The 18,634-nt window shown below is 50.5% G+C and overlaps 1 protein-coding gene across 2 annotated transcripts in view; it reads right to left on the bottom strand.

The window, feature by feature from the left end:
- Positions 1-15,530, bottom strand: part of CD276 (CD276 molecule) — a 55,389-nt gene extending 39,859 nt beyond the window's left edge. Inside the window, exon 1 of one of the 2 annotated variants that reach the window (XM_019533301.1) lies at positions 15,276-15,530. Coding sequence is in view for 1 of the 2 variants with exons in the window: in XM_019533300.1 (XP_019388845.1) it covers positions 14,107-14,121 (15 nt within the window). In the remaining variant the exon portion in view is untranslated. Of the gene's footprint in view, positions 1-14,106; positions 14,137-15,275 lie in introns of those variants that run through there. The other variant, XM_019533300.1, reaches the window with a different exon arrangement.
- Positions 15,531-18,634: the final 3,104 nt, after the last annotated feature.

Genomic DNA, 18,634 nt, shown 5'->3' with positions numbered 1-18,634 from the left:
GACACCAAATAAATGTCTCGGCTCCAGGAACAGCCAAGTGGCTGGGATTGACAGCTTGGCTGCTGCAATATACAAAGCATTTGAGGGCAGTATCCCGATTCAGTGAGATTTGCATGTCCACATAAGATTACAAACTAGTACCGTTACCAGCTAATGCAGTGATACTCTGAACGTAGCTGGTGCTCTTTGCTTGCCATTGGCTGTTCACACGTCCCCTGACTATCACTGAGCTACTGGAATGAATTTTTCAGCTTTGCTGGTTTTGGAACAGTTAGTGCCTGGTTTGATCTAGGCAGAAGGGATAGAAAGGATGAATTCCTGCAATGGAGGGCTTTTCACGTTGTTCAACAAGTGCCCCAATATCCTAGAGAGGGCTGTCTACAGCAGTGGTTCTCAACCTTTTTAGACATGAGGCACCCCTCCTTAGATTCAAAGCAACCCCCCATAACATTTGTGAATTAAGCGGCACTCCATTTCAAGAACTACTTTATTTATTACAGTGCTTACCTCCTTGCAGAGGTGCCAGGCACTGGGGCGAGGGGAAGAAGGAGAACAACTAGGCAGGAGAGCCTGAGCCTGCTCTTATCTGCTTATCTTCCTACATTTCCTGCAGCACCCTTCAAAGAACCTAGTGTCATCCTTGTCAAAAACCACTGCTCTACCAGCTGGAGCACAGCACACTGTGAACAAGCGCACCTACGTTGCACCCAAGTTGGCCTCTCTCCCTTACCAAGTCCCTGCAAAGCCCTGGGTCTCTCTGCTCAGCCCCCTCTATCCAGGAACCACTGCCTTTTCCCCACAGCCCAGGAGCAGTAACTATTTGCAAAGAGGTTTGCAGGCAGCCAGAACCAAGCACTGCGCATGCCACCACATGCTGTGCACTGACATTTCCCTTCCAGCAGTCTAATTACAGCCCCTATGGCTTCATCCCTATTTTTGCCACCCTAGGAGTTGGCTATTTATAAATACACGTATTTATATTTAATATTAATGTGCTATGTTTTCAATTCACGGCAGTTCCTCTTTCCTGCCCCAAGGCTTTGCTCTTTCCCCTACCATCCTGCTGGTTTAATCACTCTGTTTTCTGCCTGCAGTCAGCCAGCACATGTTCTCTGGGCCCACTCATGCCCGCACTCACCCAGCCATCAAACAAAGGAGTCTGCTGCTAACCACAGTCAGTCACCCCCAGGACAAGGAAGCAGCCTGCTGCAAAGCAATGCCAGGTATGCATAGCCCACAGGCACGAGGAGACTGAGATGGGCTGGGCTGCAGTACAGCCTTGGTTGCCACAGTACCTAGACTTGGCAGCTCACCTAAAACCCTGCACCCCAGCTCCATGTGGAGGGTCCACCTTGAACCTAATCCAACAGAGCTCCCTCCCCACCATTCACTATAACTCATAGCAAACAAGGAGAGTCCATCCTTTGCCCAGCCAAGGACAACACTGGCATCAGATCAAGGGGCTTTTTGGTTTTGGTTGTACTCTTTTCTCAGTATTTGGCTGGCCAGTATTTGGGGCCTCGAGGCCTCATTTCCATTAGGAGGAGGAACAGACAACGTGACTTAGGTATATTCCTTGGTGCAATCCTAATTACTTCCAGAGAATGGGCACAAAGTCCTGACTCTCTGAACTTGGTAAGAACAACCAACAGCAGGCAGTTTCCTTGCTTCACAATTTCTGAACCTGCCTTTCCAGCCAGTCTTGCATCCCAAGGACTTTTGTCTCTGCTCACGTTTAAGGCCTTGCTCATAACTGTTTATCTGGCTTTCCATTGGCTCTTCTCTTTGCTCTCCAGTTGCTCTTTCCTGGCTCACACAACAGCTACAGCCAACCCGTGTCTCAGACCTTCTGTCTGCAATCAGGCTCATGGAAGGCAACTTACTCTTTCCAAACTCAGGACTTCCCACTATCCATTGCTTTGGGTGGTAGCCCCCCATTGCTTCCAGCTGTTTCACTTCCAAATGGATCTTACTTGCTCCTTTCATTTAGCCTGGATCCAGGGTGCATCTATTACAATAATGTCCATGATTGACTGTAGATCAAAGCCACCTTCAATAGCAGTCATTAATACCTTCCAGCATCACAGCATTATGGAAGCACCTGGCAGCGCTAGTGTCAGATCACAGTCCCATTGCTCCAGGTGCTGTTCATATAGTGGCCAAGTTGGCAGACAACACATAAGGGACTAAAACAATGAACAGCAGGGGAAAAAAGGCACAAATAGCTGCAGTTTGAGCACAGCAGCATGCACGAGATGATGGCAAAAAAACTCCCAGTCTCTGCAGAGGGTGATGAGTCTCCTGCATGCACAGAGGCCTGTAAGGAGACAAAGTCCTTGCCACAGAGTGCACAGTCTACATGCACAGGGTAAGCAAAGTCTAAGAAGCGCAGCAAGGGGAAGGGGCTGGTCCCAAGTCACACAGCTTTACAAGGATATTCTGCAGCACTGACCCAATGCACTGCAGGCACCACAGTGATGCTACAGGACTTCAGCTCCTACTCAGGGAATGCCCCAGCACAGGCTTGCATTAAATACGAGGCTGCAAATTCTCTTTCCATGCTGGAAGTTCAGCTCCAAGCCTCCCCCGCTTTGCACTGCCAATCTGCAGCGATTCCCTGCTACTACCCCCAGGTAGCAGCAGAGTGACCCTCCCACCCACACTGCCATTTCACACAGCAACCTGCACACCATGATTTTCTACATTTATTTTTAAATCTCCTGTGGGCTTGCTCAGAGATGGAAAGCAAAGCAATGCTGCTCCACAGCCCTCCGAAAGTGCTTGCCATCTCAAGTGCCCTACAAAGTATCCTCACGCCCATTTTACTATGGGGGAAACTGAGACATGGCAAAGATGGAGGGACTTGTCCAAGGTCCAACTGGAGGCTTACGGGCTGTATCTCCCATGGCTGCTGCTGCAGGAGTCTCTGGGCTCCCCCTCCCACCTACAGACTGCTTCTTGCCCCGGCTGGAGGGTAGGGCAGTGCAGCCCATGGGGACCTGGGGAGTCTGTGCCTGTGTGATAGGGGAGGGAATCACACTACTCTCAGTGCCCAGGCAGTAGGGTAGAGGAATCATGCTCCTGAGACACCGTTCCCACCATCCTACCCACTGCATCACATTGCCTCACAAGCCACAACTGTCCTATCTTGCTGTGATGGGCTAGCTGGCAGTGACCTAGCCCAGGGGTTTTGAAAGGGTAAAAGATGATTGGAGGACTTGGGATTCCCTTTCCGCACCAATCAGTCCCCAGACACTCCCCCCACCCCCCCCAGTGTCCCAATTGGCCTCTTGGGTCACCTGGAGGGGGATAAAAAGGGCAGCGTGGGCTGGCTCAGGGAAGAAACCAGTGAGGGATAGCAAGGAAGGAGCTTCACAGAGCTGGCAAGAGCTGAGCCAGGAGGGCAGGAGCAGTGCCCCGGAAAAGCCTGAAAGAGCAGGACCTGCAGGCAGCAGTGGGACCCTCAGCAGCGCAGCGTGTGGAGAGGCTCCCCACTGGGCTCCAGGATCCCCAAGGAAAGGCTGCAGCCAAGAAAGGCTCCCCCACGCCAGGAAGGATCTGAGCAGCGACCTAAGGGGTTCCCAGCTCTGCTTCCAGCTCCTCCAATCAGAGGCCAGGCAGCTCCACATGAGGCTGGATTCCGGGAAGGTCAGGACCCCAGCAGGCTGGACTAACGCCACCAGTGGTGGCAGTGTTCCTCCCTACAATGTGGGGGATCTGGGTTCAAGTCCCAGCTGAGGTGACTTGGGGTGAATGAGATAACAAGAAGTAAGTCTTCTTGCAGTGTTAAGGGACCACTGTGTTTTCTCCCCCTCCAGGTACCAAGGCCCTATATTTCCTCATCATTTTGCACCTTTTTTATATTTTACCAACCCATATTGTTTGTTCTGCTGTTTGTGTTTTATATTTTGTTAACCCTGTTTTCTGTCAGCGATTGTAAGTGTCTAACCTTTGTTGAATCCTGCCCCCTTGGGGCATTGTAGTGTCCACTATCCCCTCTGATTTATGCCTGTTATGTTCCCACTGTTAAAAGGTATATGGTTAAGTCCCCATTGGTGGTCTGGCTCTGCTCTATAGGCGGAGGAGAGTTCCTACACCTCCCACAGCGCTTGTGCACCTGCTTTGATCCCTTCAGTTGGAGAGGGGGTACCTCTTGGAGTACTGCCCGGGTTACATTAGAATTGCTGCATAAGCATTTGCAGTCAGTGGGAGAAGAGCAGAGATGACACAGACTCTCTCCTCCCCCTTCCCTTTCTTTCTTTGGAGCACAAGGCTGGCCAGGAATAGGTTGGTGGTAGGGTTTTTCACCACTTCCCTGACACTGGATGAGAACAATTTTTTTCTAAATCTGGCCACAAAGGAGCCAACTCCTCCCTCTCCACCAGTCCAGGAGGCAAGCAGCAAGTGAGAGAGGGTGATGGGGCACCCCTCATCACACTCAGCCCCTGCTTGCCTCGAGACTAGGAAAATGTGAGTTACTTCTAGGTGGATTTGCACTTGAAACTGTTCCATTTAGCAAGAACTTTCACCGATAGAGGCATTCGCTTTGGCTGTGTGCCCCAAAGGATGACAAGGTCAAACAGTTATAAACTACTGCAAGACCATTTCAGGCTGGACATAAGGAAGAACTTCTTTACTGTCCGAGCCCCCAAGGTCTGGAATAACCAGCCATAAGAGGTGGTTCAAGCGTCTACATTGCCCGCCTTCAAGAGAAATTTGGATGCTTATCTTGCTGGGATCCTATGACCCCAGCTGACTTCCTGCCCCTGGACTTGATGATCTTCCAAGGTCCCTTCCAGCCCTAATGTCTGTGAAATCTGTGGGAACTGGAATGACCCCACAGGGATAGCAGCATGGCTGGTGGCTCAAACATCAGGCTGGGAATCAGGAAACCTGGCTCTAGCCTCAGTTCTTCCACTGCTTTGGACAAATCATTGTTCTGCTCTCTGCCTCAGTTTCTCCCCTTTGGAGCAAAGCAAAATGGTAGGAGTCAGTCACTGCCCAGAATACAATTTCTAACTCCCTTGCATGTGACTAAGTAGGAATTAATGCCAATTGAAGTGATTTTAGATGTAGGATTGGATGGTCCTCCAAAATATAAGGCACTGGACAAAACAAGGAATAATTCAAGGAGACTCTATAGCAAGTATTATAGCAGAGGTTAGCCTAGATGACCACAGTGGTCCCCCTATCCTTACAATCTATGAATCCAGCTAGGCCCATTGATTGCTACCACAGAGGATCAATCCTGTGGATGGCAGCACTATGGATAGCAGCATTTCTCCATGGTGCCAGAGGAACAGGGAAGGGCAGAGCAGCCATTGAAGCAGGATTCCCCTCTACCTTAGGAGGCTACATCCCTTTGGCTCTGCAGCTTCCAAGCCCTCCCATCTGCAGAGGTGGTTATTTGGGAATTCTCTATAAAACCAGGCTTACGGAGTTTCCTGGCTCTCTACTGCACTCCGCGGAAGAGAACGATCCCTGTAGGCAGCAGTGGGTGCTCAATGCTTTCTCAAAAGTGGGTGCCAGGTTTCCAATGGGGCATACAGAAACAGTGGCCACTTGGGACAGTGTTGGGTATGAAGCCACAAGATCTTGGAGGGGAGAACCAGGCACATCAAAGCTGGAATCAATTTAAATACCCAGAGAATGAGTCATAGGTGACATGTAGGAGGGGCCGGGGAGGACATGACCCCCCGAGAGTGACAGCGAGTGCTTCAGCTGGTAGGGGGGCACGGAGAGTGCTAGTGCCCCCCCTTAAACTGGCCATGTTGGTGGCATGCCACAGGCGCACTTGGTGACTGCCTGCTGGAGGACAACTCCCTCCCAGTTGCTGGCTGGCTGCTGGGGGGCCCCACCCCCCCGGTTGCTGGCTGGCCACTGGGGGAGCCCCCCCCAGACTTGGGAGGCACCAGTCACCCATGGAATGAGTCCTAGTCTACCTCCAATCCCAGCCATGTCTTCTGAAGACAGATCAAAGACACGGAAGTTGTGTGCTAGGAAAGGAAATCTTGTCCCTCTAGATCACCAACTTAGTGTAGAAAGATAATGAATGATTTGGTGGGTCTCAACTGCTGGGAAAAAAGCATCACAGTCCAACCTGGAAATCAGTTTCAGAAAGACCTAAAAACTGAATAGGCATCAGGATGAAATTCCCTTGTTCTCACCTAGATGCCGTCCCTCCAGGCTGCAGGAACACCGGAGCTGTTACAGTGAGTGAGACTCTGGTCTGCCCAGTCCAAAAGTAGCTGCTGCAGGGGAAGAAACCTGTGGGTAGCCACAGAATGACCTTCTCATCCCCCAAAGCAAGATTTAGCAAGCCCTTTGCTTTCCTGCCAGCATTATTTTAGATTTGTCATGATGAGAAATGCCCAAGCCTTTTTTCAAGTGCTGCTGCCTCTAGGCTCTTGGCAACGAGTGCCACAAGCTAACAGTATGAAAGAGTAGTTCCCTTCACCAATTCTTGGCCGACTGAAAGGCTGGGAAGCACGCGTGAAAGTCAGCACTGATGCTGTACCTGCTCTGCGGATAAAGGGAGGACTTCAGATGCCAGCTGGCATCTTTCACCAGTGCTGAAGAAAAATGTCCATCCTCTCCAACAGAAGTGAGTTTTTGCCCTATGCTTTAGCAATAGGAGCTCTGTCAGATTCTCCGGTGCTTTGCTGCCTATCTGGCTGGGCTCTTCATCTTTCCAGAGCCCTCATAACATTTTTCAAAAGCATTAGATAGACAATACAGAACCACCGGTCTTGTAGATACAGACACAGCAGTAAACAGAGAAACGCAAAGCTTTGGCACTGGTCACATCCTCCAATTTGCCCAACACCACCACGTTGCCTCCTCACCCTCCAACACAGCTCTGATAACTTAGCTCAAGAACTTATCCTGCTCATCTGAAGGACAAAATGGCTGAACCACCCGAAGAGTTCCCTCTCATCAGGTTTTGTCAGGCTGTATACTGTTGTCCTTTCTGCTCAATAAATCGGTGAGCTGATGGGTGACCTCCAAACTCTATGACTCATTCTCCTTCACCTCAGACTTTGCTTTCCCAGTGTCCAACTGGGAGCCAGCCGACTGAGCCTCAGCCCAAACTAGGGTTAGCTGATGCTAGTTGACTGATGAAAGCAAATGGGGCAAGTGCAGAGATGGCATAAGGAATCCTTCCAGAGTGCAAGACCTAGAACAAAGAGTCCAGTTTTTCCCAGTCCCATGGGGTGCGAGTGGTCAGAAATTCCTTTCCTCCATTCATCTGTACTTAGGGACAATTCTCCAAACTGTCGGTCCTACCATGGTGATCCAGATATCTAGGACCTCTGAACTGGGTTAGATGGGGCTTCCTCAAGATCAGCTGCAACTGCAGCCTCTGGGTGTCAACCTTGCTCAGTTGTATTAACTGAGCAAATCCCATTTTTATACAGCTTTTTTGATGAGCAAGAATTTATACAACATCAGTAGGGCTATTGAAATCTGCCCCCCATAAGTTGACCAATAAGTCGCTTTGCAAAACATGTGCAAACAATTTAAAATCTCAGTAAACGTGCTTTTTACAGAGCATGTGGCAATTATTAAACGTAAGCCACATGCAACAACATAAATCACTAATTTCCATGCACTGCTCACCAGAACACAGCACAAATTCAGATTTTCATAGAGGAGCAGGGCATCTATCTTCCTTTCCGGAGAGGACTCCACCCTCTGTGAAAGTAACACACCATGTTTAATGGGTGTAACACTATGTTTAAAGACACCCATCCCATGGAGACAGCCTGCTGGCATCCAACGTATACCCTGAGGAATGTGAATTACCAGCCTCTGCCCCCTCAGATGATCAAAGAACTCCATAAGCTGCGACTAACCGGCAAGTGTCGCTGAACCAGCCGCAAGTAAGAGCTATAACTACATGCAGAAACCTAGTGCGCCACACACTCCCCATAAACAAGTTTTCCCTACATTGTAAGAGGTCCACGGGAATTTACATTCCACCTGCAATGTTATATTGCAATAAATGATGGCAGTAGGGAAACAGATGCCATAGCTCAGGGTTTCTCAGCCCTTGGGTCATGACCCAAAAGTGAGTCACAAGAATATATGAAAGGGTCGCAAACAAACTTTACAAATGGAAAGTAGAAAAATGTGGGAAACAGCGGCTTTTCCCTTGCAGGCTGGCAGAGGTCCAACCTGCGAGGGGATGCTTGGGGGCCCCCATACCCCACACACCCATGCCACACACATTGGGGGCTGGTGGCGGGGGGCAGTGGGTCGGGAGTGAGGGGCATTGGTTTGGGACTGACCATAGATGTTTACAAATGGGTCCTGGTACAAAAAAGGTTGAGAACTACTGCCATAGCTGACAGTGGACCAACCTAGGAAGTCCTGAAGGACAGCAGAGGCCTGGGGTCTTGGCACTGAAGATTCTGCTTCCCCTCACCCTGCCAATGCATGTAGTATGTTCATAGGCAATCAAGTTGCAGGTGCCCTCTACAGAAAAGAGTGCTTCATTGCAACTCTGGAGGAAAACCGTGACATTGTGGCATTGCATTAGAACATGATGAAACTACAGTAAATTCTAGTCACCTGACTGGAGGCAGAAGTGACGGGAGGTGACCTGCAGAACTGGTGGCACCACTCGACTGGAGATAGCAAGAGCAACCACCAACCATGTTCTGTTCCCTGCAGGTGAGTGCCTCTAGGGTTGGCTCTCATCCCCCAAAGACGTTCTTTCTGGGAAAGTGCACCTTGTCCAACCACTCCTGCCGATACAGGGAGTAAGGAAACAACTGTTTCCTTTACTACAGCGGCTCCCAATCTGTGGTATGTGTGCCACCACTAGTATGCACGCAGACAACCTGTCAGTGGTAGGCGTTAACAGATTTATTATAATTACTTTATATGACAAAAATTTGCTAGTGGTACTTAAGGTTGTATCATTTTAAATTGGTGGTGCACAATCCATCAGAGTTTGGGAACTGCTGCTTTGCTATATTTTATTTTACATGGATGAAATCCTGAGTGGTTCATGCATTTGTTGTTGGCAGCAACAACTCTGGAAACCGAAGGCCTCTGGTCACCAATAGAGTACAGCAAGCTTCTCCAATATACATCTAAAAAGACCAAAGTTAGGCTAACAGGGGAGTTCATTGCCCAATGCCATTGCAGTCACTGGCATCTCTGCTAAGACTATGAACAAGGGAACAGCCAGCACTTGCTGTCGTGGTGGCTCGTGAAGCAGACATTTGGCCACTAGGAAGCAGACTGCAGCCACCAGGTAATCTGTAATCTGCTAATTATTTATGGTTCAGGAATGTGAGCCCTTTTTTTGCAGGGGACATAAGGAGACAGCCCTAATTGTCCAAAAAAATCACGAAGCTTAAGAAAATAATCAATATGGAATTTGATTTCTTTGTGTCTTGGATTTTGAGCCTTTAAGGCAGGGGTGGGAAAAATATGGCCTGCAGGCTCATGCCACACTCCCACCTGTACCTGTCAACGGCCACCACCCCAGCCCTGGCAGGTTGCACCCATGACCACCTGGTACTGCTCATCTCCTCCTGCCTCCAACAGCTCCTCCTCCTCCTGTGCTGCTCCAGGAAGCAGGTAGCAGAGGGAAGCCATAGGGATGCATGCCTGGATGCCCAGCCAGGTGGCAGGGGAAGCTGCAGCCAGGCAGGTCCTGCCAAAGCACGCAGGGCTCCAGCTCCAGCCACTTTCCACCCACTCAACCACCCAGTGCAATGAGCAGCTACTTGCAGGTGCCCCCCCCACCCTCCCTACACACAATATACAAGAGTAAGACTTTATTTTGAGCTATTGTGCAATTGCCTCTATATACACTACTCAAAAAAAAATAAAGGCAAAAATTATTTTTTGTAATGAAATGTTTTAGCAGTTGTTTGATTTTTAGTATATGATTTGTTTTTTATCTATAATTTGTTAAAATGATATCTTCTGAAGATTTCATGTGTGTGGCCCTTGACAGCTCACCAACACTCATTAAATGGCCCACCAGCCAAAATACTTGCTCACCCCTGCTTTGAGGTATGTATGCTTGGTTCACATGTTCAAGCTCTTTTCCACAACCATGAAGCTATTTATTAAAGAAATACATGAATGCTGAGATTCTCTCATATTCACTTGTCTCCAAAAGCTGGGGTTATCAGTAAATCAAGTCTGTCAGATGAAAGCTCAGCATTTGTTCTAGATTGGATTGTTCCTCTGTCATTATCTAAAAGATCCAATTCTTGGAGAGAATTTTCTATTTTCATTTCCAACACAAACCCTCCACTGAACAGCAAAAGAAATGTTGGCAGGAAAGAGCTTGCCTCTAAACTGTAGCGAAGTAGGCTGTCTCCCTGAAAAAGGATACGGGTCCAACAGAGTCTCTTTTTGATTTTAGCTGCATGCAGGCTGGGAGGGCAGGGAATGCCGGGAGAGGCAAGTATATATAAAGCAGACATCTCTTCAATAGAGAATTGGGATATCAGGCTTGTTTCTTGCTGCTGGGAGGGATAGACTACAGCAAATTATCCTTCTGCTCAGAGTCTAAGGCCTGGGAATAACCATTTTATTGACAATAGGCTTGTTGTATAAAAATCATGGGCGGGGGGGGAAGGCTGGAAGTGATGTCAGGAGTCATCTAGCCCAACTGCCTACTCAAGGCAGGATCACTCATGTCTAAACCATCCTCAGAAAGTGTTCTTCTAACCTGCTCAGCAGGGGAACTAGGGCAATGCTAATTTCCAGCCACAGCAGGGACAGGATGTAGTTGTTAAAATACATTCAAAAGATCCTTGGTGCATTTTACATCTATTATGTCTAGCCCCTTCCCCAGCAGACACAGAAAACAGTCAGTCACCATCCTCTTTCTAACAAACCTTTTTGTATTTGAAGACTGTTACCAAAGCCCCTTCAGTCTCTTCTTCCCCAAATGTATAATCCCAGTCCTTCCGATATTCTTCATATGTCAAGTTTTCTAGACCTCTAATCATTTCCATTGCTCCTTAGTGGAATATTTTCAATTTGCCCGTGTCTGTCTTGAAGTGCACTGTGGTATATCCTTGTCCGACTGTGCAATGTGCCACTTGAGCTAAATAAATTAAATATGGCATTTAAAAAAGGATTTAAGTTAACATCTTTGTGACACCTCTCCTCCTTGCCTGAGATTTCACTCCTGTCCTTTGATGAATCCTCCCCTACCCTTTTCCCAGCATTTTGGGAACCTAGTCATCACCCATCATCACAATATCTGAGCACCTCATAGTCTTTAATTCGCATTTCTCTTCACAACATCCTTGGCCACAAAGGTTGAGAAGGAAGATTATTGCCATTTTACAGATGGAGAATTGAGGTACCACAGCATATTGAGAGGACAGTAGACAGATTTTGGCTAAGGACACAAGAGCAAAACTTTTTTATTGAAAGGACCTTGAGCTCCTGAAGGCCAGGTAGCACCCAGCCTGAACACGGATGCCCAGAGACCATGTACAGGGAAGAGCTACAGCATGACTGAAAAGGCAGGGTGTGTTTTCTTCTGTCTCTGGGTGCTGAGTCCCTGAGAAGGGAGGGAAGAGACCAAGACCCTGAGGCACACTGCACTCTTCTGAACCTGGTGTAGCTGCCATGCTGCGACATACTTAAGAAGGCTGTTTCCAACTGGAAGAAACAGCCCCTGTGCCTATCCAGCACGCCAGAGGCCACTAATAATTCAACCTAATCCCCGCTGAGGGTTTTTGTCTCAGCTGAAAGCTTCCAGCCTTGGAAAGTCTGAGCTGATCGTGTATATCTGGAGAGTCAAGTTCTATCACACCTGATGCTTGGAGCCCAACGTCTTCTCCCCTAGGCCCTTAGCACCTGACCTCTTCGATCCTTCCCCCACGTCCCAATGGAAGAGGCTCCATTCTCTCTTCATTGTTTCAGTCACCAGAGACATGCCAGTGTTTAATACACTGGTGAAGCACTCTCCTGCACTGTTATTCCAAACAACTATCAGCCCTTCTGTGCATCTTGGCTCTGAATGAAGCATCTGTGTTTGAAACTCATTGAGGTGGGGGAGAAAAAAAAAAATGATGGTGTCAGCTGGCTGCCTCTTGCCAAAACCACAGGCAGGGATTGATTTTTGGGCCCGAAATCCTGGCCGGGTAAATAATGCCCTCACTGATCTTGTCTACAGAGTGTGGGAGGAGGAGAGGAGGGGAAAGTCGGGCCCATGGGGCTACGCCTGCAAGATTCACGTGCTGGATGGGCCTTGGAGAATGCTCTCTGTGGTCAGTCGGCTCTGAAAACACACAAACCGCCAAAGCAATCAAAAGAAACCAAAGTGCTTCGTTATTTAAGGGTCTGCACATTAAGGACAGGGCACGATTCATTAGTTAAGTGTCCATGGGGTGCTGTGGACTACCAAAGCCCCCAGTCAATGCACAGCCCGCACATGTTTCACAAACAGCCATGCTGAGATGCTGGCTTCCTTTTGCATCCGGCTTGGCCTCCTTCCTTCCCAAAGTATGACCTTGGTAAGCAGCTGGCTCCCTCCAGGATCAACCTCCGGCTCTATCTCCCTCCCTCACATTCTTATTTCCTCCTGCTGTGGCACAAGGCAACAAGATGCAGGAAATTATATTCCCTCTAGTTTTCCTGCCGGAAACAGGCACCAATTCTGGCCAAGTGACAAACAAACCTCTGGTGGCTCAGAGATCCCCTACCCAATCTTTGTCCCTTTTATAGAAAACTGTTCCAATGGAGCCAGAAATGCATGCAGAACAGCTTCTCCAGAGCCCTTTCTATACTTCCCCTTCACATCTCAGAACTACTGGCAGGAATAGAGAAAAGCCATTTAAATGGCCACTGTCCACTTTGATCTTTTTAGTTGGCAAAGTATCAGAAACTAGATTTTTTTAAAGCTATCCTATTCAGCAATACCCATCTTGGCAGATGTGATAAGGGGATTTTGTTGTCTTGCAAATGATTCCCAAGTCCCTGGGTGACCCCGAGACCATCACCACTCATCATGCTGTGCCATTCTGCCCTTTGGAACTGGACGGTGGTACCCCACAGGCTGGATGAGAGGTTTGGGGCTGGCCCACAGACCAGATCCCACAGGCAGGGTCAGTTCGCAGGCCAGATCCAGCATGGAGCTGGCACCACTAGATCCAGCTGTGGAGCAGACCCACACACTGGATCCAGCTGTGGAGCAGACCCACATACCAGCCCATTCCCATATGCTGGATCTGGCTGGAGCAACTCCGCATGCTGGTCCAGCCCCACCTGTAGCCCATGGGGCTTCCTACAGGTCTGGAAGTTTGGCAGCATTAATTGCTGTGGCTTCCAGAGCCAGGTTAATTAATGCTACTCCTACCCCACTAGCAAGCTTCCAGACCTGTGGGGAACCCCATGGGCTAGATGACATGGCCCCATGGACCAGATTTAGACCCTGGGCTGGAGGCTGAGTACCACTAACTTCAACTGTTTTCCCCTCTGATCTTATTCACTAACAGGAGTCTTGGGAGATATCTAGAGTGCAATCATGAGATACCTAAACTAGACTGGGTAGTACTCATGGTAACAGAGGCTACTTTACAGCTGAAAAGCAACACAGCGTAGTGTACACTTTGTGGTTATCTGTAATGAACAGGTAGGACCCTGAAACAGAAACGTAACTTTGAAGTTAACATTTTTTAATATCACATTCAGCCTAAATTCTAGATAAAAATTCAGCTGTTATTTAATCTGACTCAATCCCCTGGGCTCTGTGTGTCACTCCAGACACAAAGGAAATGGTTGGAACATTTCCACTCCCCATCCATCCTCCCAAAATGCTGAGGCCAGCAAACATGCTGATGAATAATCTTAACCCACGGGAACCCTAGGCAAGAATTTTTGTTCTGTCTCAGAATACATGGGTTTTTCTGGGGTCCATTTTCCATCTTCCAAGACATCCAACCCGGCCTGTGCCCAGAACAATGGTCCTCAACCAGTGCCATGTATCGGCAGCCTTACAAGCTCTGCTTCTCAGGCAGCAGCACAGTCAGTGTTTCCCAGAATCATGATCACATGCACTGCACTCGAGAGGTGCCAGCTTCCAGGAACCCAACAGGGGACTAGCCTGGTGCCTACCGCGCTGAGCTGCATCCTGAACAAAAGCCAGAGACTGCCCCTCCCAGCAGCAGAGTTTCCCAGGCAGCCACGGCTCCTAGCCAGTTTGGTATGAAAGATGCCCCAATGCAACTGAGCCCTTTCACAGCAGCCACCAGCAACCCTGTCCTAGGAAACTGAGCCTGCAGCTGACTTCATGCTCTAGGAGCAGGAGCCCAGGAAAATCTCTCCGACCAGACAGAATAGTGTTGGGAGGTACAAAAACTGGAGGAGCCCGGCAGCTCTGTAAGGGCAGAAACTGAATGGGGCTGAGCACAACAGACCAATATGAGTTGAGGACCCGATCTTGAGAAGAGCCCACATCAGCCTGCGTTGTACTGCCAGCCCTGGACAGGAACGCCCTGGCAGTGCCTCCTCTCCTGCCAGCACCTCAGGAACCTCCCTCAGGCTGGCCATCCGCCCACTCTGGGCATGGGCCAAGGGCCCGCGCCTTCCAGCACGGCAACACCACAGCCATGGCCAGCAGCCACCCAGCCCGGACTGGCCCAAGACCCTGCGCTCAGAAGCGTTTGGGAACTGCAGGACTCTGAACACTTCTCTGCTGTCTCGACGAAGAAATCGGTGGGATCCTCTTCCCTCCCCAGTCAGCCATGCTCCGGGGAGAGTCAAATCTCAGCCCAAACAGTGAAGTTAATCAACTGTTGGATTGGCCCCGCACGCCCTGCAGGCGCACACTCTGCAGCTGGTGCGTTAGGGGTCAGGGGGCGCACACAAACAGTCAAGGAATACAAACGCCCAACCCCGGCCTGCAGAGCTTTCTGCTTTGCAATCACTGCAGTGATTTAGGAGCACCCCCTAAGTGGCTAGAAGCCTTCCCAATACGGCTACAACCTGGCCACCCCCCACTTAAGTGGCTTAGGATCCCCAAGTTGTTTAAGAGCCCCGCCCCCCACTTAAGTGGCTTAGAAGCCCCCTCCACCAGGTGGCCCTGCCTAAGTGGCTTAGGAGCCCCCCCAGCAAGTAGCCCCACCTAAGTGGTTTGGGAGCCCTTCCTAGTCCCGCCGAGGCGGGGCGCCCTTGGCACCGGGACCCGCTCCCGCCCGCCCCGCACACGTGGCCGCCGCCGCTGCCGGCTCCGAGCTGCCCCACCCGCCCGCGCCGCGCGCACAAAGGCCGCGCCAACAACTCACCCGCGGGCTCGGCCGCTCCCGCTCGCGCCCCGCTCTGGGCAGCTGCGCGGGCCCGGCCCGGCCCGGCCGGGGAGGGGAGAGCAGAGCAGAGGCAGCGGGAGCGGGAGCGGGACGGGAGCGGGCGGCGCTGCCTTTGTGGGGAGTGATCTCATGGCGCCCCCGAGGCCGCGCCGCCCGGCCCGGATTGGCTGCGCCGCCTCCTGCGGGATGCCCGGCGCGGCGCGGCCTGGCCGGGGGAAGGGGGAGCGCTGCGGGGGCGGCTCCGGCCTGCACCTCACCGCCGGGCCCTCAGGGGTCCCCGTGCCCTTCCCCACCCCCGGGGGGCGCTGCGGTGAGGCTGCCCCAGTGGGCGGCCAACGGCCACACCCATTCCCTGAGGTGAGCCGGGGTAGAGCAGCGTTGGGAGGCAGCGGGTCGGGCGTGGCGCGGGGTCGGTCCCGCGAATGGGGCTGGGGGGTCCCCCGCCGTGCTGGTGACATCGGCTGGCGGGAAATAAAGACATGCCAGAGCAGTTTCTCAAAGGAGGCACTTGCACACCAGCTCCTGTGCTGGATCTCCTCCTCAGCCTTCATGCTCTGAGAGAGGTGGCTACCAAGGTGCAGGCAGGGCCACCCTGTGCCCTCCACCTCCCAGCCTACAGCCTTTGCAGCAGCCTGCGGCTAAACCCAGATGCAGGTTTTCTCCTGCCTTTTATACTGGGATCCTACAGAGGCACGAGCAATTGACCCCCTGCATAGAACCACAGAAATTAAGGGCTGGACCTGGAAAGATCATCAAGTCCAGCCCCCTGCTCTGGGCAGGGATACTGCGGAGATCAGATGATCCCAGCAAGGTGTCTGTGCAGTCTCCTCTTGAAGACTTTCACGGTTGGGCACTGCACCACCTTCTTGGGACATCTATTCCAGATTGTGGTCACCCTTACAGTAAAGAAGTTCTTCATTTCCAACCTGAAACCAGCCTCCAACAGTTTATGGCCGTTGCTCTTTGTCCTCCTCTGGGGTGCCCTAGTGAACAGTTTCTGGTATTCACCACTTACATACTTATAGACGTCCACCAAGTCCCCCTCGGTCTTCTCTTCCCCAGGCTAAACACTCCCAGATCTCTTCCTCCAGGCCCTTAATCATTCTTGTGGCCCTTCTTTGGACCCTTTCGAGATTCTCCACATCTTTTTTTGAAGTGCAGTGCCCAGAACTGGACACAGTACGCCAGCTGGGGTCTCACCAGCACCGAGTAGAGAGGAAGGATCACTTACTTAGCCCTGCTCAGAACACGTCAGCTAATTCAGGGGCAGGCAATTATTTTGGGCAGAGGGCCGCTCACTGAGTTTTGGCAAGCCATCGAGAGCTGCATGACAGGCAGCCAGGGCAGATAAATATTAATTTTCTAAATTTTTTAGATGCCCCGCGGGCCGGATAGAATGACCTGGCTGGCCGCCTCCGGCCCCCAGCCCACATTTTGCCCACCCCTGAGCTAATGCATCCCAGTATGCTATTAGCCTTGTCGACTACAGGGTCATAGTGGTGGCTTGTGTTCATCCTGTGATCAACCATAACCCTGACGTCCCTTTCAGCCATTGTGCGGGTGAGGACCTATGAAGAATCCTATGACATGACACCTTTTGCCCCGGAGACAATTGGGCTAATTCAGGTAAGATTCTATTCAAGCTGTGGCTAAAAGCAAAATTAGCCTAAAAGCATACAACCAGGTTGATTCGGATGTGAGCACTTTGTCTGGCAGCAAACCCCAGACTTAGAGGGACAAACCCATTGCCCCACATGATGTCCCTGTGACTGGGCCATGGAACAATTGTGGTTAATTCAACTTAATTGCCATTTAAGGCCTTGTGCAGACATTCAGTTTCTCCTGGGAGAATCACTGCTCTCCCATGAGAAACCACAAGTGTACAATATTTAGGGCTCCTACAAATGTGTGGGGAGCCTTCTCTGACGCACTGGAAATCCAGTATGTGGGAGCAGACTTGATTAATCAAGTCTGCCGAAGCACAGAAATCAACACACTTTGGCAGCCTTCTGCATCTCGTATATCAGCATCTTCATGCTGGAAAAGTGGCAGTGAGGCACTTGAAACTAAAACACATTCAATGAGCTTTAGTTCAAAGCACCTCACTGCCATTTTTAGTGTGGGGACACCGATACACTTGACACAGAAGATTCGCTAATTAGCAAGTGCACTAATTTAATTAGTGCAGCTCGCTAATTTAAGCACCCAGCACCGCATCCCAAAACACCCTTTTACTCTGGGCTTTTTCTCCCAGAGTAAAAATGGTCATTCCAGGTGAAAAATAACCTGGGCACAACCAGGGTTAAATCAATTCTGGGAGAGTTTCTCCTGGGAGAGTGAATGTCTGTACGTGCTAAAAGCACAGGCTGACCATGGGTAGTTTGGGTTAGCCAGTCACGGCTGCCCTCTGCACTGGTATCATCTGCTATCATTTGTTGCCAGGCAGACTAAGGAAGCCTGGAGAGCATACTGAGACTTGTGCACAGGACTGTCCCCTGGCTGCAGTGTCAGCCCTGCAAGCTGTCCACCCTTCAGGGCCCCAGCATTTGATTGCCTGTACACAAGGCTCTAAGTTTTGGGTGGGGGGGGGAGGTTCCCCACAAGATTAAATCTAGTTTACTCAAGGTTAAACTGCTCCCAGTTTATTGTATGTGTAGACACACCCACTATGGAGGACGTAGGCTGGGAGCCCAATTTTCACTTCACCTCTGGCACTCACTTGCCACAGGACCATGACCAACTCAGGCCCCCACTCCATGCCCTGCCTGCACATTTTGGCTCCTGATTCTATTCTACCCTTCCCATCATTCACAAGGGGCTGGAGAAATCCAGCAGTCAGTGGCTGGGTGGGCTGTGCTCTGATATAGCGAAGCAGAGGATGGTAGCAAAGTGCACAATTTTGTGGGGAGGTTAGAAAGGGTTTGGGAATCACAGTAAAAAGTGGAGGTTGTAAGAGCTGACAGAGTGGGAGCCCCAAAATGTAGGGATCTGTGCAGCCATGACTAGCTATGCTTACAAGGATAGGAGATCAAGGCCTATTGAAAACACACTCAGAGCAGAAACCATTTGCAAGGAGGAGGGTCATAGGCTTTGTGAGTTCACCTGCATTGAATAACAGGAAACTGGATGCACTTCACAATGGGGCTGTACTGCATCATAAGCCAGGAAAATGGCCCAAGCCTCAGAGCTTGGAAGAAGCAGTCAGGGCTAGGAATGGTTAAGAAAGGAGTTTGTCTGCTCTCTAGGCCCAGGTTCTGGGCAGGGGGAGACCCATCCCTTCAGGGAGATGAGGCATTGTCTACAGTGGAAAACAGCAAAAAAAAAACAAAACCACATGA

Source organism: Crocodylus porosus, unplaced genomic scaffold (assembly GCF_001723895.1).
Source record: "Crocodylus porosus isolate Cpor-Errol unplaced genomic scaffold, CroPor_comp1, whole genome shotgun sequence".
Taxonomy (NCBI): domain Eukaryota; kingdom Metazoa; phylum Chordata; order Crocodylia; family Crocodylidae; genus Crocodylus; species Crocodylus porosus.
The sequence above is the reverse complement of the archived record's forward strand: the minus strand, read 5'-3'. Positions and strand labels throughout refer to the sequence as shown.